The 25,327-nt window shown below is 48.0% G+C and overlaps 3 protein-coding genes across 3 annotated transcripts in view; 2 read left to right on the top strand and 1 right to left on the bottom strand.

The window, feature by feature from the left end:
* The window catches only part of LOC309530284 (uncharacterized protein), a 435,057-nt gene that overhangs the window by 162,100 nt on the left and 247,630 nt on the right, over positions 1-25,327 (top strand). The window lies entirely within an intron of this gene.
* LOC309531540 (olfactory receptor 52P1-like) lies at positions 1,220-2,176 on the bottom strand (the record flags this gene model as incomplete). Its single annotated transcript, XM_082221131.1, has 1 exon — positions 1,220-2,176. The coding sequence occupies one exon, from the start codon at positions 2,174-2,176 to the stop codon at positions 1,220-1,222; it is 957 nt and encodes a 318-aa protein (XP_082077257.1).
* Positions 13,554-14,498, top strand: LOC309530524 (olfactory receptor 52L1-like; the record flags this gene model as incomplete). Its single annotated transcript, XM_082219549.1, has 1 exon — positions 13,554-14,498. One exon carries the CDS (start codon positions 13,554-13,556, stop codon positions 14,496-14,498), a length of 945 nt encoding a protein of 314 aa, XP_082075675.1.

The following is a 25,327-nucleotide window of genomic DNA, read 5'->3' as shown; positions in this document are numbered from 1 at the left end:
GTGTCAGGAGCAGGGCAGCAATAACTCACATGTGCTCCGTCAGTGAAGTGAACTACTTATTCAAAGGAACAAGACAGCACAAGAGAACAGGCCTAGTGAGCACAGCAACTCAGCCCTGTAGCTCTTGCCCCATGAGGCAGTTGGGGGGACTGAAGGACCCCACCTTCCCACAGTTCCCTAACTCTCCTCCTCCCCCTTCCTAAGCAATCTGAGGTTCCCCCGCATTGCCCATCTTTGCTTCTCCTGCTTCATCCCTCTCCTGGTGCTGGGAGACCAGGGAAAAGGGGAGGTGGTAGTTCATCCTCCCACTTCATCCCTCTCAAGGTCCTGGGAGACCAGCAGGGAGGGGAGCTTGTTGCAGCAGGAGGGGAAGACAACCTGGCTTCCTTGCCAGCCTGGCTGACCTCTGCCTCTTGGCTCCCCCTCCTCTCCAGCCTCTGCTTCTGCCTCTGCTTCTGGACTGCTCTCTGCCGCAGCCTCTCTCTGCTCACTAAACCCTGTTGCCTCTTCTGCTTCTGACACCTTCTCTTCCCAGTCTTCTCCCTCTGACCATTCAACATCCCACCACCACTCCCTAGGTTCTGAGCCTTCTTCCCTTGGGGGCTCTCCAGCTGGTGCCCCCCACCCCTCCTCTGCATCCAGCCAATCCATGTCAGACTGGGTCAAGGCCATCAAAAGTTTGGGTTTCATCCTGGTTCAAAGGGGGGGGGCGCTAGCAGAAGATTCTCGCTGAATTACCCCCACTGCCACCCCAGGCCCAGCAAGTCTCACTGCATGGATACAGAGACCAAGGTGTCTCCTTCTTTGGAGGTCTTTAAGCAGAGGCTTGACAACCATATGTCAGGAGTGCTCTGATGGTGTTTCCTGCTTGGCAGGGGGTTGGACTCGATGGCCCTTGTGGTCTCTTCCAACTCTAGGATTCCATGATTCTATGTTGGTGCCATCTGAAGATGGCAGTGAGCTCCTGGCCATCGCCATCAGTTTGTGGGGTTCTAGTCTGTGTTCAGGATTTCAAGTTACCCAAAATGTAGTAGCCTCCAAAGACACTCCCAGAAGAAAATGGGAGAGCAATGCCTTCCTGGTATGGTTCTTCCCCTGCAAGAGTTGCTCTGCGACTTCATAGAACTGTAGAATTCAAAGGGGTCCCCAAGGGACATCTAGTCCAACCATCTGCAATGCAGGAACTGCAACTACGTCGTGAGCTGCTTGGCCACCATCATCACCTCTTCCTGCACAGGACGGCCTGCAGCACCCGGTCCCGGATCTTCTTCGTCCGCACCCCATAGATGATGGGGTTCAGGGTGGGCGGAACCACCAGGTAGACGTTGGCGATGAAGATGTGCACGGCGTGAGGGACATTGTGGCCAAAGCGGTGGGTGAGGAAGGAGAAGACGGCCGTGGTGTAGAAGACAAGGATGACGCAGATGTGGGAGCTGCAGGTCCCCAGCGCCTTGAGACCAGCCTCCTTGGAGGGCAGGCGGCAGACCGTGCGCAGGATCAGGGCGTAGGACAGGCTGATGAAGCACACGTCGAAGCCCCCAATCAGGAAGGCCAGGCTCAGGCTGTAGCCCCTGCTGGCCGCTGTGTCCGCGCAAGCCAGCTTGACCAGAGCCATGAACTCACAGTAGCTGTGGGCAATGACTTTGGACTTGCAGAAAGGCAGACGGCCCACCAGGAAGGGGTGTGGGAAGAAGAGGACCACCCCCCGGACCACGACAGCCAGCCCGATCTTGGCCACCACGGCGTTGGTGAGGACGGTGGCGTGGCGCAGAGGGTTGCAGATGGCCACGTAGCGGTCATAGGCCATGGCCAGGAAGAAGCCGGACTCCATGGCCGTGAAGGAGTGGATGAAGAACATCTGGGCCAGGCAGGTGCTGAAGCCGATGGGCTGCCTGCCAAACCAGAAGATGGCCAGCAGCTTGGGCAGGGTGGAGGAGGAGAGGACCAGGTCGGTGAGGGACAGCATGCAGAGGAAGAGGTACATGGGCTCGTGGAGGCTGGGCTCCGTCTTGACCATCAAGAGGAGGGACAAGTTCCCCAGCAAGGCCATGCAGTACATGGAGCAGAAGGGGATGGAGAGCCAGGCCTGAAGGGACTCCAGCCCTGGGATGCCCAGCAGGGTGAAGGGGCCTGGAGCGCTGGCGGTGGCATTGCGAGGAGTGCCAGGCAGCATCATGGATCAGGGCCAGGGGCATCTTTGGGCGGCACAGCTGGGTCGGCCGAGGAGGAGACCCTGGGGAGAAACAAAGCACAGGGCAGCCTCTGGTTAGGGAGTGTTGCTAGCATTTGTACCGTATTTGTTAGACAATGTATTTCACAAAAAAATAAATTTTAGTAGTGGGGGAAGAAAACCTATGTAATGTAATACAATAGCTGCAAAATCTCGTGACTCCAACTAAGGTTACAGAAACACTGAATGATTGCCTTGTTGATTTGTTAGCTCCCTTTAAAATTCAGCATGTCTGTGTCATAAATAGTGGGGGGTGGGGGGGGAGTTGGAGGTTATACCACTGTTGCTTTGCTGAATGTGGAGGCTCCAAGAACACGCTGCCTGGAGGAGTTTGTGAGGACAGACAAACTGGCAACTTATGCTCTGCTGCAAAGGAGCTTTGAAAGCAAGAAGCAAAAAACCCTCTCTTGGGCTCAAGAGAGAGAAACGCATTGCATTGGACTTGATATGCAGAAATACTACGACTGCTTGTTAATAATTGCCATCCTGAAAGAAAAGAGTCATATTCACAATTTCGTGTGTGGTATCTGCTTCATCAGGAGGTGAAATGGCTGCATCACTCTGCATGTGTTTCCAAGCTGCAAAGGATCCTCAGGGCTGCACATTTGCCAGGCACCTGAGTGATCTGCCTTCCTCCGAAAGCCAGGAGAGCTGCTGGAGATCTGGCTCACCAGCATCTGCATAAGCAGCAAATGCGATTCCCATCAGCACCGGCAGCTGATATGCAGGGTCTGGGCTGCTAGCGGCTGAAGGGGAGCAAGACCCTGGGGTGGTAGGGAGAGCTCGATGAAAATGTGGAAAAGACAAATTCCGTGCTGGGAATCCTTAGGGAAGTCACGGGAAATACATCATCTGATATCCTAGTGCCATTATACGGCTGGAGGATTGGAAGGCTGGTCTGGAAGATCTCTGTGGGTCCCTTCCAAGTTTGTGACTTTGCATCTCTGCGCTTAGAATCGAGTAGAAGGAACCTGCTGAACTGCTCCCCCCTGTCTCTTTGCAAGATAATGGCTTTAGCTGGCCCAGCTTCCTACTGATAAGGGGAAATCCTGGGATGAGGGTTTGCTCCACTGCCCAGCTCACTGGGGTGCCATTCCCTGCGGGTCTCTCCCGGTCAGCTAAAGAAGGAGTCTCCAGCCAAGTTAAAGAAGCAAACAGCGGTCAGTTGACCTGATCTTTATTTGTTGCAACGAGGTTCAAACACACAAAGAGTAGGAACCCAGAGCAGGGGTTGCGTGAACTTTTAAGACTTTCCCCCCTTCCCCATAATACACTTCCAGCTGCATCATCGATACATCACAAATATGTCACAAAAGAGGAGTGTTTGGCAAGCAGAAACATCTGCTCATCACCCACCCCTGTCTAAAGACCAATGAGAGTATTTATACATCCTCCTAGCTGCAGGGCTTCCCTGTGTTTCTCCTCTGAAAATATCAGGATCCAATCCACCATTCTGAAGGGTCTCTGTCTGGGGTATGTGCTGCCCTTGATCGCCTCCTGCCTCCTATTGTGAGGCTAAGTTCACGCCTAATGGAGGAGCAAGGAGTATGTGGCCTTATGTTTAAGGGATGATGGAGGCAGGGGGAGCCTAGGATTCCCCTCTTCCAGAGGAGTCATTGGCAATTATTTGATTCTATATTGGATAGTCAGAGAAAACAGTAAGATATATGGAATCCGCTTATTGATACAATTTTATAGACTGCTTTTCTGAGCCTCTATGATGTTGTGTATGTCTGGTGCCTGGGTCAACGGTCATTGTCCTGGCCTTAGTTTGAGGCTGTGGTGGGGACTTGGGATTTTGGGGGAGTCATTTAACTGCCCCCCTCCTTCCTGGTTTTAACACTACCCACATAAGCACCTGCAGAACAACAAAACATGCACCAGGAGACTTTGTTTGGTCAGAATCGAGTATACTCTTCTAGGTAAAGGTAAAGGGACCCCTGCCAAATTAGGTCCAGTTGTGGCCAACTCTGGGGTTGCAGCGCTCATCTCGCTTTACTGGCCAAGGGAGCCGGCATACAGCTTCCGGGTCATGTGGCCAGCATGACTAAGCTGCTTCTGGCGAACCAGAGCAGCGCACGGAAACGCCATTTACCTTCCCGCCGGAGCGGTACCTATTTATCTACTTGTACTTCATGCTTTTGAACTGCTACGTTGGCAGGAGCAGGGACCGAGCAACAGGAGCTCACCTTCTGATCGGCAAGTTCTAGGCTCTGTGGTTTAACCCACAGCGCCACCCGCGTCCCTATGCTCTTCTAGAGTTAACACTAAATACATAACATCTGGAAAATGAGCCACCAGAGCTGCTAGAGGGCCTTGGAAATTTGTGTCTGGGGCTTTCTAGACTCGTCTACCCTTTTATTATCTGAAACCAAAGGAGCATATTGGTTGCCAGATAACATTTATCTCCAGCCTTCCACCCCACTGCTTTGGCTCCAGCAGAGAGCAAGCTGGTCTCTGTGTCTCCAGCTTCCAGCTCAGCTAACACACAACTCTCTCTGGCTCTTGCTCTCCTACCTAGCAGCCAGGTGAGATGGAGACAGCCCCCACCCCCTGTAGTCTGGGTTGCCCCATCCCTTAGCTGCAGCTCTTGCATCCCAGCTCATTCTTTTGGGATCCTGAGGAGGACACTCAAGTGGCCAGAGAAGGTCCTTGTCTTACCGAGAAACTTCTCTGAGCAGTCCAGCCATGCGAATCCTCTGATTGATTCTAACCCTCCCCGGTTACAGAACCCCCAAGAATTAGCAGGGACTCGGGTCATCACCCAGACAGATCCTCCAAACCCACAACAAGGGAGAAATGTAAAGTATTGCACTTGGGCAAAAAAAATGAGAGGCACAAATACAAGACGGGTGACACCTGGCTTGAGAGCAGTACATGTGAAAAGGATCTAGGAGTCTTGGTTGACCATAAACTTGACATGAGCCAACAGTGTGACGCGGCAGCTAAAAAAGCCAATGCAATTCTGGGCTGCATCAATAGGAGTATAGCATCTAGATCAAGGGAAGTAAGAGTGCCACTGTATTCTGCTCTGGTCAGACCTCACCTGGAGTACTGTGTCCAGTTCTGGGCACCACAGTTCAAGAAGGACACTGACAAACCGGAACGTGTCCAGAGGAGGGCAACCAAAATGGTCAAAGGCCTGGAAACGATGCCTTATGAGGAACAGCTAAGGGAGCTGGGCATGTTTAGCCTGGAGAAGAGGAGGTTAAGGGGTGATATGATAGCCATGTTCAAATATATAAAAGGATGTCACATAGAGGAGGGAGAAAGGTTGTTTTCTGCTGCTCCAGAGAAGCGGACACGGAGCAATGGATCCAAACTACAAGAAAGAAGATTCCACCTAAACATTAGGAAGAACTTCCTGACAGTAAGAGCTGTTTGACAGTGGAATTTGCTGCCAAGGAGTGTGGTGGAGTCTCCTCCTTTGGAGGTCTTTAAGCAGAGGCTTGACAACCATATGTCAGGAGTGCTCTGATGGTGTTTCCTGCTTGGCAGGGGGTTGGACTCGATGGCCCTTGTGGTCTCTTCCAACTCTATGATTCTATGATTCTATGATTCTAACATTATTTCTGCAGCCACTGTCCCTGCCAGGCTCTTGACTCCTCCTCACAACAGCCAGATGTGACCAGTGCTGCCCCTAGACTTACCTGGAGTTGGAGCCGGGGAGGCAGGAGGATTGCTTCCCCATTGCAGGAGCTATGTGCCTGGGATCCCTGCTTGCAAAAGTGCGCCAGGGTTAGAAGGCATGTCGTTTATAGCCCATCCTGCCTAACCCCCTCCACCTGATCCTACAGGTCCACAGCCCGTCCGTGGCCTCGTGGGACTCGCTACAAGCCCAGCGCAAAGACTCCCACAGGGTGAACCATTTGAGCAAAAGACCTCACGGCTTCCTTCCTTCCCCATGCCATCCCCCCAGGGGGCAGGATGCCAAGCACTAGGGAGGCAGCACTGGGCATGCATGTTGTTTAAGCGCTCTTGTCAGTGCTTTTTTTCTTTAAAAAAAATGTTTAGGGGTACTCTCATTTTGACTCAAGAAAACCACCATTTTAGAGCTCAAATCTGGGAAAATAAATTCAGTAAATGAACAAAAGTACAAAGATTCACAAAATGTTTAGGAATATGCGTACCCCTGCATCCCCCCAGAAAAAAGCACTGGCTCTTGTTATATTTACAGTATTGAAACATGGTTTGTGGTGTATTGTTGTATTCACTGTTGTTATCCTATGCTATTATGAAATTGTTGCAATGTTATTGTTTTGCTATTTTATCATGACATTGGTTTTGCAGTGTCTGCTTGCAATGTATTTCTGCTTTCTTTGTTGTAAGACGCTTTGAGCATGCAAATAAAATGAATGAACGAATGTGTTGTCTTGGGGAAGCAGAGAAGCAGGTGCAGAAGAAAACTCAAGCCTTCATGCAGTGATTAGGTTAAAAGTCTGTTCCAGGCTCTGTTTCTTAAGGCAAGACCATTGCATTGGAGAAGATCCTCAACAGACAGACTCTCTTCTGAGCTGACCGAGAGGCTGCTCTGCTGAAAGCAATTCCTACCTTCTTATGTTCAGAGCAGCTGAGAGGCACAGAACAGACCTTGCAGCTGCCTGGTGTCAGGAATCGTGGTGCAGAGGGCTGCGCTGAGGATGAATGGTGGGAGACTCCCCCTGCTCCGGATCCGAATCCTGAATCTTCCCAGAAGCAGGAGGACAGTGTAGATTTGGAACAGTGGTTTGCAGAAGGACATAGTTCAGAAGGCAGAAGCTGGGAAATACTGGATGGGGAACAGCTAGAAGCAGCACTGGGAGAGAGATGGTTAACAGATTCCCAGTCTCTGGAAGGCAATCCTGCCCTCAGCCCAAGGTCAAGAAAAGCTCAGAGAGTGGCAGAACAGAAAGCACTCAAAGCACAGTGGGTACAAGATCAGATTATAAGATGTGGATTAATAGGGACCGAAGAAAAAAGCACTGCTCCCTCCATCTCTGGCGCCCAAGATTCAGCAACATCCTCTTCTCTCATCTGCACTGTCAGGACACACTCCTGATCTAATTCCTAGGTGGGCTCCACATAGTTTCCCACTGCCTGTTCAAAAATTCTGGCCGCATTAGTCATCAAATCCATCTTCTCACTTAACTGTTCCAGTAGGGCACTTGTTTTACAGAGAGCACACAGCAGAGCCTCTGGATACATTCTCCCACAAGGTCACAAGTCCTTTCCCACGTTTGTAATCTGAAACAGCTGCAAGCTCCCTGGAATTAGTTACAGTTTCACAGTCTCCCTCTAGGGGGAGAACTTCTATTTGTTCTTGCAACAAAGTATCCTTTTTGAAATATTTTGTCAATATTTGTTCCTTTAAAATGCGAAAGGAAACAATGGAATCACTATGTTTCTCTTCCTTTAACTATCTGTCAAAAACTTGTCTCTGGTCAATGAGCTTCAAAACGTCAGTCCTGACACCCCACTCCAGGATCTGGACGGTGGAAAGTTACTTTGCTTTAAACTCACTTCTGCAGGTTTAAACAGTCCAAAAAAGATCCCCCTTCTTCTCCTGCTACCGAAGGGGGGTTCAACAGTTTTAAATGGTGAAAGCCAATCCTTTAGAAGCGATTTTCTGAGCTCTAGTTTACATTGTCTTTGCTTTATTCTGTCTACAAAGAAACGGAAGGCTGACTTCCTGTTTAGACCTCCCCGTTTCAGTACCAAATTGAAGTAAATTTTTAAGTCCAATTCCTTTCTGCTCGCAAGTCCTTATTTAAAGTCCAATTGTTCAAAGTTTAAGTACTCACGGGTGCTTATTTTAGAAGCCAAATTGTCCCAGGAAAAAGGCAGCGCTCTCCGGCAACGGCTGTGCGGCTTCACTCCACGGAAATAGCAGTTGACTCACAGCACCGCGCCACTTCCCCCTCTTCACTTCAGAGCCCGTTAGTGGGTTCCTTTGCGGGTTGGGTGGGGCGCTAAGGGTGCCCGCCAAGTCCCATGGTCACAGGCTTCATCCGCCTGTGATTTTTAGCAGGGTCCCCGCTTCGCCGTAGCGGAAAAGACCCGTTTCACGCAGAGCTAGTCCCTCCAGTTCAGAGGGAGTCCGCCATTGCCGATGGCGCCACCCCGGAAGTCAAACCTCTCCATTCTGCAGGAAATCAGCCCTGAATGCTCACTGGAAGGACAGATCCTGAAGCTGAGGCTCCAAGACTTTGGCCACCTCATGAGAAGAGAAGACTCCCTGGAAAAGACCCTGGTGTTGGGAAAGATGAGGGGCACAAGGAGAAGGGGACGACAGAGGACGAGATGGTGGGACAGTGTTCTCGAAGCCACAAACATGAGTTTGACCAAACTGCAGGAGGCAGTGGAAGACAGGAGTGCCTGGCGTGCTCTGGTCCAGGGGGTCACGAAGAGTCGGACACGACTAAACGACTAAACAACAACAGAGTGGATGGGAAACATCAAGACAGATTAGATGAGAGGCATCAGATGGAGAGTGCCTGTGTTTGAGCAAAGGCTCTCAAATGTGCACAGAGAAGCAGCAACTCACGGGTGCAGGATTCGTTCCCCAAAGTGGGCACAGCCATGCACTGATGGGGGCAGAACTGGCAAGACCAGCCAGCAAAGGAATCTACAGGCTGCCATGAACAGTTCCATGGAAAGCTTATTTGTTTTATTTCACTTTATTTATTAAATTTGGAAACTTTCGTGTTGTGAACTGCCCTGAGATCCATGGGTATAAAACGGTATACAAACGAAACGAACAAGTACGCTGCCCCTTATCCAAAGATCTCACGGCAGCTGAGGTCGCCAATGCTTCTGAATCGCAGTTGCTGGAAGCCACAGAGGGCTCACGTGCACGGATCCTGCTCACAGGTTTCCCACAATGGGCAGGTGTTCGGCCACAGTCAGAACAGGGTGCAGGATTACATTTTTCTATTGTTTATTTCTGTAGATCAGTGAAGTAGGCATAATTGCATGTAAAATATACTCCTCAATGAACTATTTTAACCCTAGTACTTGAACGCGACCTGAAAGGCATGGCTAAATATTCTGACCTCTCAGTACCTAAAGTAAAGACCATCACACTCTTCCTGGGTTACCAGAAAAGTTTAATTATCACCTCCTGTAAGAGAGAACTGGGTTCCGCACACAGACAGTAGAATCTTTTTCCCAAGGTAAAGACGTGATTCAGGAAACTTACAGAGAACCAGTTAGTCATTTCTCACAAGGTCCCTGTCCTCTCAAACAGATAATGTTGGTGAGCTGCGCACAGGTGAGCTGCAAGCAAGCTGCCGGCCAGCTCTGTGGAGGCTCCTTTTATTGACACAATATGCAAACCCAGGCAGGTACATTTTGGGCTGTGACCTTTACACATCTTCCAGTCCCGAGATCGTGGGGTGGTACAAAGCTATTTTGGCACTTGTTTCCACCGCGTCATTTTCCCCTTGCACAGTGTATGACGAAGGAGACACAAAGGTTACATACAGGACACTGCAGACTACTGAGACCGCAAAAGGTTAGACAGAGGGCAAGATGTTCAGACAGCTGTGGCTTTATCTGTGAGGGGGAGTGTGCTCCACACCCCAAGGTCACACGTGCAGACAGCTGAGGCTGCCCGTGGGCGGAGAGTGTGCTCCGCACCCAGTGATCATTCCTACAATTCATAATGTGTGCATGTTTAATTCCAGCAGAAGATCTTAAACCTCTTGGGAGTGTGGGGGGGGGGTCATACACCCACCTAGCAACATGGTTGGTGGGGGGGCTCCTCTCTTTCCACTGAGGCACCAATGGATTTGGCAGGATCTTAAAAGAACTATGTCTCTTTTCCTGCTGCTACATAAAATCTTGAGCCTAAGAGAGAAAGGGGGTGCAGTGCAGCACCTAGAATCATAGAATCATAGACCTCTTACAAACAATAAAATCACCTCTTACAAACAATAAAAGACGTGACCCTCAAAATGTGGCAGGAATTTCTGGCACTGCTCTTTTGAATGAGAATCAAAAGTTGCTGCACAAAAACACCCATTTCAAGAACAAGAACTGCAAGTTCCTCCTGTGCAGGTCCCCGGTCGAGATGCCGTAGATGCCACGGTTGAGCACCGGGGGCAAAGTGACTTAGAGTCTCTCTCTCGGCTCTCGCCTTGGTTCTTTTCACTTCCAGACAAGGCAAAAGGGAATCCTTGGAGCAGATCCCACCGCAAACCACCCATTAATAAGGAGAGGACTCTCCCTGCTAACGACCTCAATTAAATATGGCGGATCCCCATAGAGGATGCCCAGTCAACAAAACTCTATCACGGAGCCCAGACTATGTGGCTTGTGGCAGTGGCGAAGCTGCTTGCTCCGTCACCGGGGGTGGAGAACAGGTGGGGGCATGGCTGGCACACACCAGGAGTGTGGCAAGCCACCTGCGGGGGTGTGGCGCACATCCTTGGGGCATGGTGAGCTGCCTGTGGGGTGTGGAGTGCATCCCAGGGGTGTGGCATGCCGCCCACAGGGGCGGGGCACCCGGTGCGGTGGAGGGGTGCATGTCGGGGGCAGCTGCGATGGTACCCCCCCCGATGGTGTCGGGGTGGTCCGCTCCCTCCGCCCCCCTTCCTCCACCAGTGGCTTGTGGGGGTCTTGCATGAGGGAAAACATAGTGATGTAGAATGTCAGACAGGAGTTCATCCAACGAGAAAAATTTTAGTAACAAAAAGAAGAGGTCTGTGAGACAAAGTTGGGTCAGGAGATGCATTCTTTCAGGTAAAAGTCAACTTATTACTGAAACATGGTATTACAGGCACAGCTTCTCTTAAACTTCAGTTGCTAAAAACCAGGTGTTACACTTCAGGTTTCCAGAATAGGTGGTAAATGGCTCAACTCTGTTTCTGTCACTTCACTCTCGTTCCTTAGTTATCACAGTGAAACACTTTTGACACAGCACAGCTTCCTTCACGGCTTAATATTTTGGAGACCAAAGAGGAAGAACATGTTCCCACAGCTTCTCCCTCCAGCTTAATTCCCGTCTGAATACTCCCTCCAGACCCTCAACATGGTCTCCCCTTCTCAGCTGTGAGGCTCCTTCCTCTGGCTGGATAGATATTCTCCCCCGATAGGATGTCCCTCTCAGATCAGGGCTTTGCACCAGATGAGTCTTGGGGTCCCTTCCAACTCTGCAATACTCTCTTTCTGTGATGGAGGGATTCCTCCTGCTCATCCCATGGACATGGTGGTGCTGAGGAGGATCTCTCCTGGGACCTTGTGCCAGGGAGCCCTGACCCTCCTGCACCTGTGAAATCTGCCTGCTTCTGCAGCTTCCTTCTGAGGCGACTCCTTCCCTCAGGCCAGTGACCTCGATCCCCTGAGTGATCCCTGATCCCTCACACAACTCTCTCACGCGAGGGAGTTCCAGGGGAGAGCAGCTGGCAGAGTCTGGGAGGAGGGCATCCTTGGAGATGCCAGTGCAGAGGGCACATGGGCACTTAAAGTCACCTCAGCATCAACATCATCGGGCAGCCTGACCAAGGTTGAGACACTGCGCAGGAGCCTCAGAACTGGCTGGGATGTGGAGGTGGCCTATGGGCAGCAGGTAAGCCTGGGAGGGAGGCTGGAAGGGCCGGGGCAGGCTCACGTCTCAGAGAAAGAGGCCAATGAAGAACAGAATCACAGAATGGGAGAATGGGAGAACTGGAGGGGATCCACCAGGGTCATCTAGCCCAGCCCCTGCCATGCAGCGATCGCAGCTAAACGCTCCCTGGCAGGTGGCCACCCACCTTCCCTTTAAAGGCCTCCAAGGAAGGAAAGCCCACCCACTTCTGAGAGAGTCTGTTCCACCACCCAACAGCTCCTGTCTTCAGAAAGTGATGCGTAATGTTCAGTCAGAATCTCCTTTCTGGTAGATAGAAGCCATCAGTTTGAGTCCTCCCCTCTGGAGAAGCAGAAGACAACCTTGCTCCATCTTCCAGGGCTCTTCAGATACTTGAAGACGGCTCTCGGGTCACCTCATCTTCTCTTCTCTGGGCATCCCCAACTCACTCCCCCCTTCGTCACAAGGATTCGTTTCCAGGCCCCTGACCACCCTTCCCACAAACCTCCCGGTAGTTGTTCAATATCTTCCTTACTGGACACAGGACTCCAGGTGCAGTAAAATACCTAAACACTTCTGAGCCCTCAGCCGTGAATGAAATCGAGCTCAGGGTGGAAGCACAATAAGATACCCCACTTGAAACCATCAAGATCTCAACATGGGCATAGCCAGGATTTAGCTTAGAGGGAGAGGACACCCCCCGCCATCATCCTCTGTCAGATTCAGGATGAAATGCCTCAACAACAGTTGTTTTAAATTGATTTCTTTTCGCCCCAAGTGCTCAGAGAATCCTGTCAAAACCTTTCTACAATTTCTCCTTTGTACTTGATTTAGGGGGGAGCAGCTGCCCCCCCACGCCCCCTGGCAATGCCCATGGATCTCAATCCCATGCCCACCCCCACCCCGAATCAAGACTCTTGATAGGAGTCAGGATGGTGTCTCTTCTCTGACTCCAACCAGGAAGTCAGAGGCAGCCGTGCTGGAAGCCACAGAAGGAGAGAGTTGTTCTGGGCTGCATCAATAGGAGTATAGGAGCATCTAGATCAAGGGAAGTAATAGTGCCACTGTATTCTGCTCTGGTCAGACCTCACCTGGAGTACTGTGTCCAGTTCTGGGCACCACAATTCAAGAAGGACACTGACAAACTGGAACGTGTCCAGAGGAGGGCAACCAAAATGGTCAAAGGCCTGGAAACGATGCCTTATGAGGAACGGCTAAGGGAGCTGGGCATGTTTAGCCTGGAGAACAGGAGGTTAAGGGGTGATATGATAGCCATGTTCAAATATATAAAAGGATGTCACATAGAGGAGGGAGAGAGGTTGTTTTCTGCTGCTCCAGAGAAGCGGACACGGAGCAATGGATCCAAACTACAAGAAAGAAGATTCCACCTAAACATTAGGAAGAACTTCCTGACAGTAAGAGCTGTTTGACAGTGGAATTTGCTGCCAAGGAGTGTGGTGGAGTCTCCTCCTTTGGAGGTCTTTAAGCAGAGGCTTGACAACCATATGTCAGGAGTGCTCTGATGGTGTTTCCTGCTTGGCAGGGGGTTGGACTCGATGGCCCTTGTGGTCTCTTCCAACTCTATGATTCTATGATTCTATGATTCTCGTGCTCAGATCCTGCCTGCGGGTTTCCCGCAAAGGGCATCTGGGTGCCGCTGTGAGAACAGAATGCTGGGCTAGATGGGTCCTCTCTGGCCTGATCTGGCAGCCTCTCCCAGCTTCTCTCACCATCCCTCCTCCGATTTGCTTTTCCCAGGTGTCTGGAGCTGCCACAGTGATGACGACCGTGGGCAACATCAGCCTCCGGCCCCTCACCTTCCTCCTGACGGGCATCCCTGGGCTGGAGGCCTCCCAGCACTGGCTCTCCATCCCTCTCTGCTCCATGTATGTGCTGGCTCTGCTGGGGAACGCCTTGCTCCTTGGGGTCATCAAACTGGAGCCCAGCCTCCACGAGCCCATGTACCTCTTCCTGGCTGCCTTGGCCGTCACTGACCTGGTCCTCTCCACCACCACCCTGCCCCAGATGCTGGCCATCCTGTGGCTAGGGCCCTGCACAATCAGCTTCCACGCCTGCCTGGCTCAGATGTTCCTCATCCATGCCTTCTCCTCCGTGGAGTCGGGCATCCTGGTGGCCATGGCCCTGGACCGCTACGTGGCCATCTGCCTTCCCCTGAGACACTCGGCCATCTTGCGGACGTCCACTGTGGCCAAGGCGGTGCTGCTGATCTTCCTCCGGGGTCTGATCCTCATTGCTCCCTTTGGCCTGCTCCTCCAGAGGCTGCCTTTCTGCGGCCACAGGGTCGTCCTCCACGCCTACTGCGAGCACATGGCGGTGGTTAAGCTGGCCTGCGCAGACACCACCGTGAACAGGATGTATGGCCTCGTTGTGGCCCTCTTTGTGGTGGGCATGGACGTCCTCTCCATCGCTCTCTCCTACACCCTGATCCTGCGAGCCGTCTTCCGCCTGCCCTCCACTCAGGAGCGGCTGAAGGCCCTCAGCACCTGTGCTTCCCATGGCTGTGTGATCCTCATCTTCTACATCCCGGGGCTCTTCTCCTTCCTCACCCACCGCTTTGGCCACAGAGTCCCCCACCAGGTCCACATCCTCCTGGCTACCCTGTACCTCTTGGTGCCACCCATGCTCAACCCCATCGTGTACGGGGTGAAAACGAAGCCAATCCGAAGCAGGGTGGCCAGGGTCTTCTACGGGAGGGTGGCCTGAGTCTGGGGGGAATGATCCGGGAGGGTGGGCTGCCCCCAGCAGCCTTTGCAGCATCAGAAGGCCGTCCCTGAACCACACTGGCTAAGACGACTCTGTGCCCCCACCCACAGCATCCGGAAAAGGCAGAGGCACTTTCTCAGTCTTGGTGTCCTGGGAAAAGGCAGTTTCTTGGTTAGGATGGTTCTGACATGGTGGTTTCCCCCCCCCCAAAGGACTGCATGACCTGCAACACGGAGGAGGAGAGAGTTCAGAGCAGGTCATCCCTCCAAAAATGGGGGGGGGAGGGGGATATTGGTCCAGCTGGGCAAAGGAAGACTAGCTCCTAGAACTTCCATGAACCGTTGCAAAAATGACTTGTTCGTTGTTGTTGTTGTTTAGTCGTTTAGTCGTGTCCGCCTCTTCGTGACCCCATGGACCAGAGCACGCCAGGCACTTCTATCCTCCACTGCCTCCCACAGTTTGGTCAAACTCATGCTGGTTGCTTCGAGAACACTGTTCCACCATCTCGTCCTCTGTCACCCCCTTCTCCTTGTGCCCTCCATCTTTCCCAGCATCAGGGTCTTTTCCAGGGAGTCTTCTCTTCTCATGAGGTGGCCAAAGTCTTGGAGCCTCAGCTTCAGGATCTGTCCTTCCAGTGAGCATTCGGGGCTGATTTCTTTAAGAATGGAGAGGTTTGATCTTCTTGCAGTCCATGGGACCCTCAAGAGTCTCCTCCAGCACCATAATTCAAAAGCATCAATTCTTCAGCCATCAGCCTTCTTTATGGTCCAGCTCTCACTTCCATACATCACTACTGGACGACTTGTTCACTTCTCATTAAATAAGGATTCTGAAAGGCTGATGCACCACCAGAGCTTTGCTCTCCAGACTGAGCCCTTTGCCTCGCGTGGGTCACAGCAGGATGTGGCCTGAGGAGGGCGTCCCTTCTGGAAGAGCTCCTCCAGGTTGCACTTCCAGGCATGGATTCCTAGAGTCAGAATTGTAGAGCTGGAAAGGTGTTGCAAGTATAAGGATCAGACAGACGCAGCAATGGAGAATAAGAAGGTGAAGTTTATTGCCAGGCAATAAGGACCCAGTTGGAATATCTTCCAAAGAACTGGGACCCCGATTGACAGAAATACAGGGGTCTTTATACCTGAGCAAATCACAGCAAATCATAGATCATAAGACAATCATGAGGGACTCATAACTTGGTCAGCAAAAATCAGCCAATCAGCAAGCAGTTGTCACGCTCCTAGCTACTGGTATAGCACTGGACAAGCACAGGGTTCCAGTTCCGCTTTCCAATGCTCCCAGTGACGCTCAGTCTAACCTTTCCCCTAGTTATGACAGGACAGGGAGTTTGGACATTTTGTGGTTTTGCTCTTCCTGTTCTGTGGATTAATTTAGCCTGTTTCTGATGGGGAATTTGTACCAGAATCTCTGATTCATGTCTTTGTCCGGGGTACACAGATGTTTTTAGGGGAAAGGTCGGTTCCTAACTTTGCTGTTTCAAGCAGTTTGCAGTTAGCTAAGGCACAGCTTCCTTTTTGATTCAATTGGATTATAAATACTGTAATCCTTGATTCGTGTAAGCATATATGAATATATATTGAATATATTGATTATTGATAACTGGTTATATGGATAATATAGGGGTAGCCCTTCCTTCCTTGCCTCAAAGGGACCCAGAGGGTCATCTAGTCCAGCCCGCTGCAATGCAGGAGTCATGGGTGAAGAATCCCTTACTGGTGGCCATCCAACTTCTGCTTAAAAGCCTCCAAGGAAGGAGAGTCCACCGCCGTCCCAGAGAAACTGGGCATCAGAAAGTTCTTCCTGATGTTTAGTCTGAATCTCCTTTCCTGCCCTCCCATCTGGAGCAGCAGAAGACAAGCTTGGTCCTTCTGGCAGCCCTTGAGATATTGGAAGATGGCTCTCCTCTCAGTCTCCTCTTCCCCAGGCCAAACATACCCAACTACCTCAACCGTTCCTCATCAGGCTTGGTCTCCAGACCCTTGATTCTCCTGGCTGCCCCCCTCTGCTGCCCTTCCAGCTGCTCAGTACCCTTCTTGAACTAGACAAAGGTCTCTCTGATCTCAAAAGAATATTAGATTAATTCAAGGAGGAGGAGCCAGTGTAATGGCTGGACTAGGACATGGGTTTGAATCCCCACTCGGCCATGAAGGTCACTGGGTGCCCTTGGAGTCAGCCCCCCTCCCTTGCAGGGTCGTTGTGAGGAGGAAATGGGGAGGAGGAAAACCATGTAAGGCACCTGGAGATCCTCGAAAGATCAAGGTGGTATATAAATATAATAAAGTAAAAAATATAAAGTAAAAAATAAAATGGAGAGCTTCCATATTCAGGAGGTGTGTACCTCTGAATGCTCCTTGCTGTGTCTCTATGTGTGTGTGGGACAACAGAAGAGGGGCTGCAGCCTGAATGCGTGAGCCGAATGTGGTGTTAAGAGCGGTAGTCTCGTAATCTGGGGAACCGGGTTCGCGTCTCCGCTCCTCCACATGCAGCTGCTGGGTAACCTTGGGCCAGTCACACTTCTCTGAAGTCTCTCAGCCCCACTCACCTCACAGAGTGTTTGTTGTGGGGGAGGAAGGGAAAGAAGATTGTTAGCTGCTTTGTGACTCCTGAAGGGGAGTGATAAAGCAGGATATCAGATCCAAACTCTTCTTCTACTACTACTTTTCCATCTGACTTGTGAACTTATTGATTTCATCTGTGGATGAAAGCTTCCTATTGAACCAGAAGGAGAAAGTTCTTCATTTGCTAGAGCAGTTTGGCATGGAAAACTGCAAAGCAGTTCAGACTCCCATGACACCAGACTTCCCAAAGACAGTGTGTAATGATGAATTTGATCAGCCTGATTTGTACCACTCAAAAATAGGACAACTGTTGTATTTAAGCCGGTGGTCAAGGCCGGACATTACGTGTACTACAAACGTTCTGAGCCAACGTGTATCTAAACCCAGTACTGCCAATTGGTGTGCAATGAAAAGACTTATCAGATATCTAAAGGGGACATTAAGTGTGTGTTTAGAGATATCTAGTGCACAAAATGAGAGACTAGAAGTTTTTGTTGATGCGGACCGGAAGAGCTGCGTAGCTACCAGAAAATCTACAAGTGGAATGGTTATGATGTTTGCCAATTCCATAATAGGATGGAGGTCAAAGAAACAGGGATTTGTCACAACCTCATCCTGTGAGGCAGAATATGGGAGTCTGTTGCTAGCATGCAATGAAATCATGTGGTTTATACAGATGCTAAAAGACCTAGATGGTAAAGTGGATTTGCCCATCCAAGTGTATGAAGATAGTCAATCATGCATTGCATTAGCAGGCTCGGAAATAATGAAATCGGCACCAAAAAATATTGCTATTCATCATGCAAACGTTAGAGATAGTGTACAGAATGGGGTAATCAAACTGGAGTATTGTCAATTACAAGATAATATTGCTGATTTGTTTACCAAGCTGTTGCCAGCAAAAGGTCATAACGAACTGACAAAACTGGGTTTATATATATAAGTGTATGTATGTTTTGTTTCTATTGGTTTTTTTGTTTTGTTTTGTTTTGCATTTAAGAAACAGAAGGGGTGTCGGGGGGCGCTAGGGGCGCCTTGGAAGATGGTGGATATTAACATCTATCCAGCTCGCACGAGGTAATTAGAGGCTGATTATGGGGAGTAAATCAGTCTCCCTTCATCTCTCCAGGGGGGAGAGATACAGTTTTCACCCGCTGTTGCCATAAATCACCCCCAAGTTCGGAAGAAGGAGGGGGTGAGGCACTGGGTGCACAACCCTCGCCTGGCCTCGGAACTCCTCCAAAGCTGCTTCCAGGTGCGAAACTAGTTGCATTACTTAAAGGGGAAAAAATTGGTGAAAGATAACGCACATGCTTCAAGAGAGGCAGGAGGTTCTTATCGGCTAACAATTTTACCACTGAAATGAAGAAGACTGAGATGGAAGATTACATCAAAGTACTACAGACATGGTATCTGGAATGGAATGCAACGGAACTGAAAGGGGGGGATGACTTTTTATTTTATTTTTTGTTCTATGTGATTAACTAATAACCCTCCCTCTTAGAAGATCGGTCACAGCAACTAATTGCCAAATGGGACTAAAAATGAACTGTGTGGGAATAATATGAACTTAAAGGTTTTACTCTGTAAAAGATTTGGAAAGAAGAAGGGCTCTCTTTGTGACACAGTAAGAATGGAGATTTGATACGAGACCTGTGTTGCAGGAGGTTTGGTCTTGGGGGGGGCGAGCTGAAGATTTATTATTTTCGATGAGATTGTGAACTGGAAGGGGCAGCCCTCCTGGAAAAAGACTAATTTACGATGCAACAGGTCGGGAAAGTTAAAGAGCGAGCTTTTAGACTGTATTTCATCGGGACGACAAAATGGCGATTGCTTGCTCGAGCGGACATACCTGGACTATTGGATGAGAGTGGTTTACGAGAGAGCAGTAGAAAGCCCACACAGAAACACAAATAAGACAAATTCAACCCACTTGCAGAGCAATTCGGAGGTGAATGAAAAGGAAAATGAGTAATGACAAGGATTGAGAAGAAGGGACTGGAAATATCATTCTTAATATGAAAGCAGCAGAAATATTCGAGGATTGGACTCCTGCCGATCAAAAAGCATAGGTACCCCCCACAAAAATTTATAATTTGGAAAACAATTGGATTATATGATATGTATTATTATAATTTGGATTAATTGGTTTGATGTGTTTAATTTGGTAATATGAAACTTAATATTTTTTAAAAAAAAAGAAAAAGAAAAGAAACAGAAGGGGTGTCACAGCTTAAAATTAGCCACTGTTTCTTGAATACAAAAGGAACTGAGTCAGCCTGAGTCAGCAAAGCCTGCATGATTCATGCAACCTTCCACCCACATATGCCTATAATATATAGGGTGGTCATTGATGGTCTGTTTGTGGGTTGAGTTGTCAGATGGTAGAAAGCTGGTTGCATTTGATATGTATAAATCTATCGGTCATGGTTGGAGAAGAAGATTTTTAATAATAAAAGGAGCATTCTGCAAAGTACTTTCTCAAGGACTCTTTGTGCCAACTAGGGTCTGAGGACCAGACCAAGGAGGACAGAACCTTTTCCTTTTCAAACACATAAAAATCACTGCACCCCCCCCCCCTGCCCACAAGACCTGGGTTGCTGTGCATAAGAGAAACCTGGTGGACAAGCAGTGGCAAGAACAGGCCCAACGGAGTGTCTGTTACAAAGGCCAGGTCAAGTCCTCCATCCATGATCAAGTCGTGGATGACAGCCATCTTATGAATTATTGACCTGGCATTGCTCAGCAGCACCTTCAGGTCACGTGGGCATCCCTTGCGGATTCCAACATCCATCCGGTCAAGACCAGACCCGGAGGCAGGGATAGTTCTCAAACAATGACTAAACTGACCTCCTCGGTAATGACGTGGTCTGGTCATAGTGTAACTCCTCCTCCTCCCCATGATCACTGTGATCGGGTGTCCCAGTGCACACCCCCACCCCCCGTGGAACCTGCCCCAGCCATTTTGTTGGATTGGGCCCCCTCCCCGGCAGCCCTGGCCCTTCCCCTTAAGAATCAAATGCAAACTACTTCTGGGGGAGGCGCCTCCGGTAATGGCAGAATTCCTCTGACCGGGAGGAATCTGCTCCGTGGAAATCTGGGTCTGGCCGCCACAGCGAAGGCGGAGACCCGTTAAAATCACAGGCGGGAGAAGCCTGTGAACATGGGATTCGGCGGGCACCTTTTGCGCCTCCCCCACTCGCGGGGAACCCCGGTTTTTGGGGCTCCGGAGCGACGTGGTGTATCGAATCGTCTGCTTCTTCCATGGAGCGAAGCCGCATAGCTGTTGCCGGAGAGCGCTGACCTTTTCCTGTGGACAATTTGACTTTAAAGTAATTACCTGTGAGTAGAGCTGAAGTGGAAGAATTGAATTTCTAAAAGTTTAATTTGGTATCGTAACGGGGAGGGTCAAAACAGGAAGTCCGCCTTCCCTTTTTGTAAATAGACTGAGGCAATGAAGTTGCAAGCTGGAGTCCTGGAAGGTCTTTTGTAAAAGATCAAATTTCCAACGGTAAAGAACATTAAACCCCCTCTTGGAGGCAGGAGAAGAGAGGGGGAAGTTGCGGATTGAGTATGCCTGCGGGAGAGAGCGAAGAGACTTAAAACATCGCCACTCTGACCCTGGAAACGGGCTGCTAGCAGGACTGATGTCTTTTATAATGTTCATTGACAGCGCTTAGAACGTGCATTGACAGCTAGTTAAATAAGAGAAATACATTGTTTCTACTGTCTCCGGCTGCTTTAAAAAGGAGTAAAAGTAACTGAAAATTGAAACTAATTTGAAACTAACTTTGGATTGTTTAAAAGAGGATACTATTAACTATTACAAATAGAAACTGTTTCCTCCTAGTGGAAGCCTTTGAAACTGGTTGCTTTACAAGAGTTGGACTAGGGGAATTTCCAGCTGCAAGTTAAAAACTGTGAGACTCTGGGACTGACCTTGAATCTTTCAAATGTTATGGTAAATGGAAGAGGAAAAACAGACCAGTCAACTGTTGATAAAACATTAAGGTCTGGGAGGACTTGGTAACAATCCAGGAGAGGTCTATTATTAGGCCCTCCTGTTCTTTTTGTTGCTGTCTTTGTACTAGTATATTTGAAGCCAAGAGGAATGTCGACAGAGGAGGCTTTGGTGGCTGTATTGTATAAGATAAATGACTCATTGGATCAGCTTCACAGGAAAATGGACATGATAAATGCGAAAGTGGATGTTTCAATTGTTGAGGTTGACCTGAATGCAGGGAGTATGGACAATACCAATACAGAAACCACCCAGAAATTGATACCGGAACCTAATTTGATATGGCAAGCTGTGGAGGAAGTCAGCGAAAAAGCTGTTGCTGTTGAAGGTACAGTAACACAACTGGAGAGAAAGAGAAAGAGAGCCCCAGCCCTATAGAGGCAATTTGATGAACATACGTTGACGCTCGCTATGACTGAACTTAAGGAAAAACAGACGAATTTGAGGATTAGAGTTCACCTTTGGTGGACATGCCCAAGGATTAAGACACTCTGGGAGATGATTCATAACGAAATGAAAAAGGTATTTAAATATACCCTTTTGAAGAAACCAGAGGCCTTTCTCCTGGGCATGGTCGGTCAATTGGTGATAAAGAAGGATAGAATTTGTTTCATATATGCAACAATAGCAGCAAGAATACTCATTGTGAAGTACTGGAAGACACAAGATTTATCCATTCAGGAAGAATGGCAGATGAAGTTGATGGACTATATGGAATTGGCGGAAAAAACTGGTAGAAATCCAAGACCAGGGAGAAGAGCTGGTGGAAGAAGACTGGGAAAAGTTTAAGATTATTTATAGAAATACTGTAAAAATAATGAATGTTAGAAAAATGTCGGAATGAAGTTATATGGCTTTAGTAGAAATGCTATAAGGAATCAAGTATAAATAGATTAATAGTGTATTAAAGGGAAAATAAGGCTAGAATATGTCAAGATGATTATAGGATAGAAAACAGGAAGATGGAAAGGAATTGCTGAAATAATTAATAGAAGTGGAAAACAGAAAGGGAGGTGTGAGGAAGTCATGGAAATAAGGGAATGAAAGATAAGACATTGAAATTGTTCTGTGTTTGAAATGGTTTGTGTCATGCTTTGTTAGCTTTATGTTTTTCTCTTTTTTCTTCTTTTGTTCTTTCTTTCTGTTTTGTTGTGTTTAAATGGTTGAAAATCAATAAATATTATTTTTTTAAAAAAGAATCAAATGCAAACTATACAATAACCCAATAAGTCAGTAGAAACTAATTTAAACAACACACAACTGTTGAGCAAGGGGAGTCTGGTCCTCACCCTCCAGGCCAAGTGGGAAAAGGCCTTGCAAGGAGAAGAAGAAGAGGAGGAGGAGGAGGAGTTTGGATTTGATATCCCACCTTTCACTCCCTTTAAGGAGTCTCAAAGTGGCTAACATTCTCCTTTCCCTTCCTCCCCCACAACAAACACTCTGTGAGGGGAGTGGGCTGAGAGACTTCAAAGAAGTGTGACTGGCCCAAGGTCACCCAGCAGCACTCACCTGAGTAAAGAATTTGAGGTGATGCATCATTGGTCTACTTCTCATGTGTTCTATGTTTTAAAAGTCCCTGAGATCTCTTGATACCACAGGTATGAAATTCACGGCATGTAATGCCCTAAGAGAAAATTTAATGAAAATGATTTATAGGTGGTACATGACAAGCTTGCAAAAATTTACCATTTGCCCGACAATAAATGTTGGAAATGTAATGAGACTGAAGGTACATTCTTTCACCTTTGGTGGACATACCCAAGGATTAAGACATTCTGGGAGATGATTTATAACGAAATGAAAAAGGTATTCGAATATACCTTCCTGAAGAAACCAGAGGCCTTTCTCCTGGGCATGGTTGGCCAACTGGTGCCAAAGAAGGATAGAACTTTTTTATGTATGCAACAACAGCAGCAAGAATACTTATTGCAAAGTATTGGAAGACACAAGATCCACCCACCCGGGAAGAATGGCAGATGAAGGTGATGGACTATATGGAATTGGCGGAAATGACTGGCAGAATCCGAGACCAGGGAGAAGAGTCGGTGGAAGAAGACTGGAAAAAGTATAAAGACTATTTACAGAAATACTGTAAAATTAATGAATGTTAGAAAAATGTTGGAATGAAGTTATATGGCTTTAGTAGAAATGTTGTAAGGAATTAAGTATAAATAGATTAATAGATAATTAAAGGGGAAAATAAGGTTAAAATGTGTTAAGATAATTATAGGATAGAAAACAGAGGAAGATGGAAAGGAATTGCTAAAACAATTAACAGAAGTGGAATACAAAAAGGGAGGTGTGAGGTCGTGGAAATAAGTGAATGAAAGATGGGATAATGAAATTGTTTGATGTGTTTAACTGTTTTTGTTTTGTTTTGTTAGTTTAATGTGTTAGTGTTATGTAGTGTTTTTGTATTGTATTGTTTTTGTAGTGTTTAAGTTGTTGGAAAAGTAATAAATATTTTTTTTTTTTTTTATTTTTTTATAAATTTTTTATTGGGTTTTCACATTTTATATAGACAAAGACAAAAACACGAAAAACATAAAAACAAACAAACAGAAAAGTAAAACAACAAACATATATAGTTTCCAAAAAAAAACAAACTTATTTTCTAACCCTGGTCATTGACTTCCCCCCACCCCCTCCCTTGCATCCCTATTCCCAAATTTGTATCAGCAAATTGGCATTTCCTTATCCATCTTAATATTAGTCCTTTATATATATATAAAAAAAGCAAAATTAAATTTATTCTAAGTTGGACCTCAGTTCCCTTCCAACGATTTCCCATTTTGTCTTAAATAATAATCTTGTTAGCTAAATCCCATAGTCTTAAGTGTTGTTGAAACTAGATTCTTCCCTCCCTCCCTTCCCCGGTTTGTGTCCCTTCCGAAAACATGTCCAAAATAGCAATTATTAGCCCGGATTCCTTACGTCCGAGGCTCTCAAATCTCTTTCAGTCCCTCTCCGCCGGCCTAGTTGGCAATCCTTTATGTCGGTCTTCACGTCTCGAAAGAGTTCTTTCACAGTCAGTCCAAAATCTCTTCCCATATTTGCAAGCAACTGCTGAGGAATTTCCACAAGGCATGAATTTTGAACATAATCAAAGTCAGAGTCTATGTGGAGGCCCCAATTATATTTCTTTATTTTAAATTCCTTGATTTCATAAATTCCCAGGGCCTCCACTTTCATCTTCTGGATCTTTCGTAGATTTGTAGTAGGTTCAGTCCAATAGTCTCCTTGTTTATATTCCACAGATGTCAGCTTCTGGACAATATTTTCCCATTTCAGTTCTTCTCTTTCTTGTTTTGTCTTCTCCTCTTCTTTGGTTATCATTTCCGGCTCAGCTGTGGATTCTTTCTCAGCCAGGTTCTCATTACATTGAACAGAGCTACTTGTTTCAGGATTCAAGGTCATCAATTGTTCACTCATAGCCGTAGTCTGTTCCTGTAAGATTCCAACCAAATAAAACATCCTTTCGATTTCTCCCAGTATCTTTCCATCCACAGCCATTGTAATTCCACAGATTTCCCCCTAGAGGGAATCTGGTTACTTAGTGTTCTTTTCTCCAACAGTCCTCTGTCTTATTATTGATTCTTTGTTTCCAACAATTTTAGTTCAATTGTAACTCCTTTTAATCCAGAGGGGTCTTAAGTAGCAATTTTTCTACTATTAACAGTCCGTTTGACAGCTTTGACAGCTGTCAAACTCTGCTCTTCTTATACCAGCTCCAAAGTAGGACACTCCCGGGCCCGGGAGGGGGGGTTGCTTACAACAGAAATATACCCCTTCCAACACTCCTCTCTCCTGCTCAAAAAAAAAAAAATTCATTTTCCAAATCTTGGAAGTTACTGTCTTTTTAAACTCACCCTTTACAGGGTAGGCACTCCAGCTTAGTTCTTTTATCGTTGCTCTGGATCGTCTGCAAGGGGGGGGGTGCGGACTTCCTTTTAACACATCCCCCGATCGTCTCAAATTCAATAGGTGAAATTCTTAGAATCCAAATTCAATTAACTCACGGGTTCTTTTTCTCAGCCGAATTTCAAGGAAGGAAGTCAGCGCTCTCCGGTCATGGCTCGCGGCTTCGCTCAGCAGAGGTAGCGATGGACTCTCGGTGCCACGCCACCCCCCGTATCCCCTCCGCAGCCTTTAAAAAGGCTCTTTGCGGTGACCAGGCTACACAGGAAGGTGTTAACAAATAAAAGATTAGGCCAAGAATTTATCTCATCAGACAG

Source organism: Podarcis vaucheri (genome assembly GCF_965113315.1).
Source record: "Podarcis vaucheri genome assembly, chromosome: 4".
Lineage (NCBI taxonomy): Eukaryota > Metazoa > Chordata > Lepidosauria > Squamata > Lacertidae > Podarcis > Podarcis vaucheri.
This window is presented reverse-complemented; position numbering and strand designations above follow the sequence as displayed.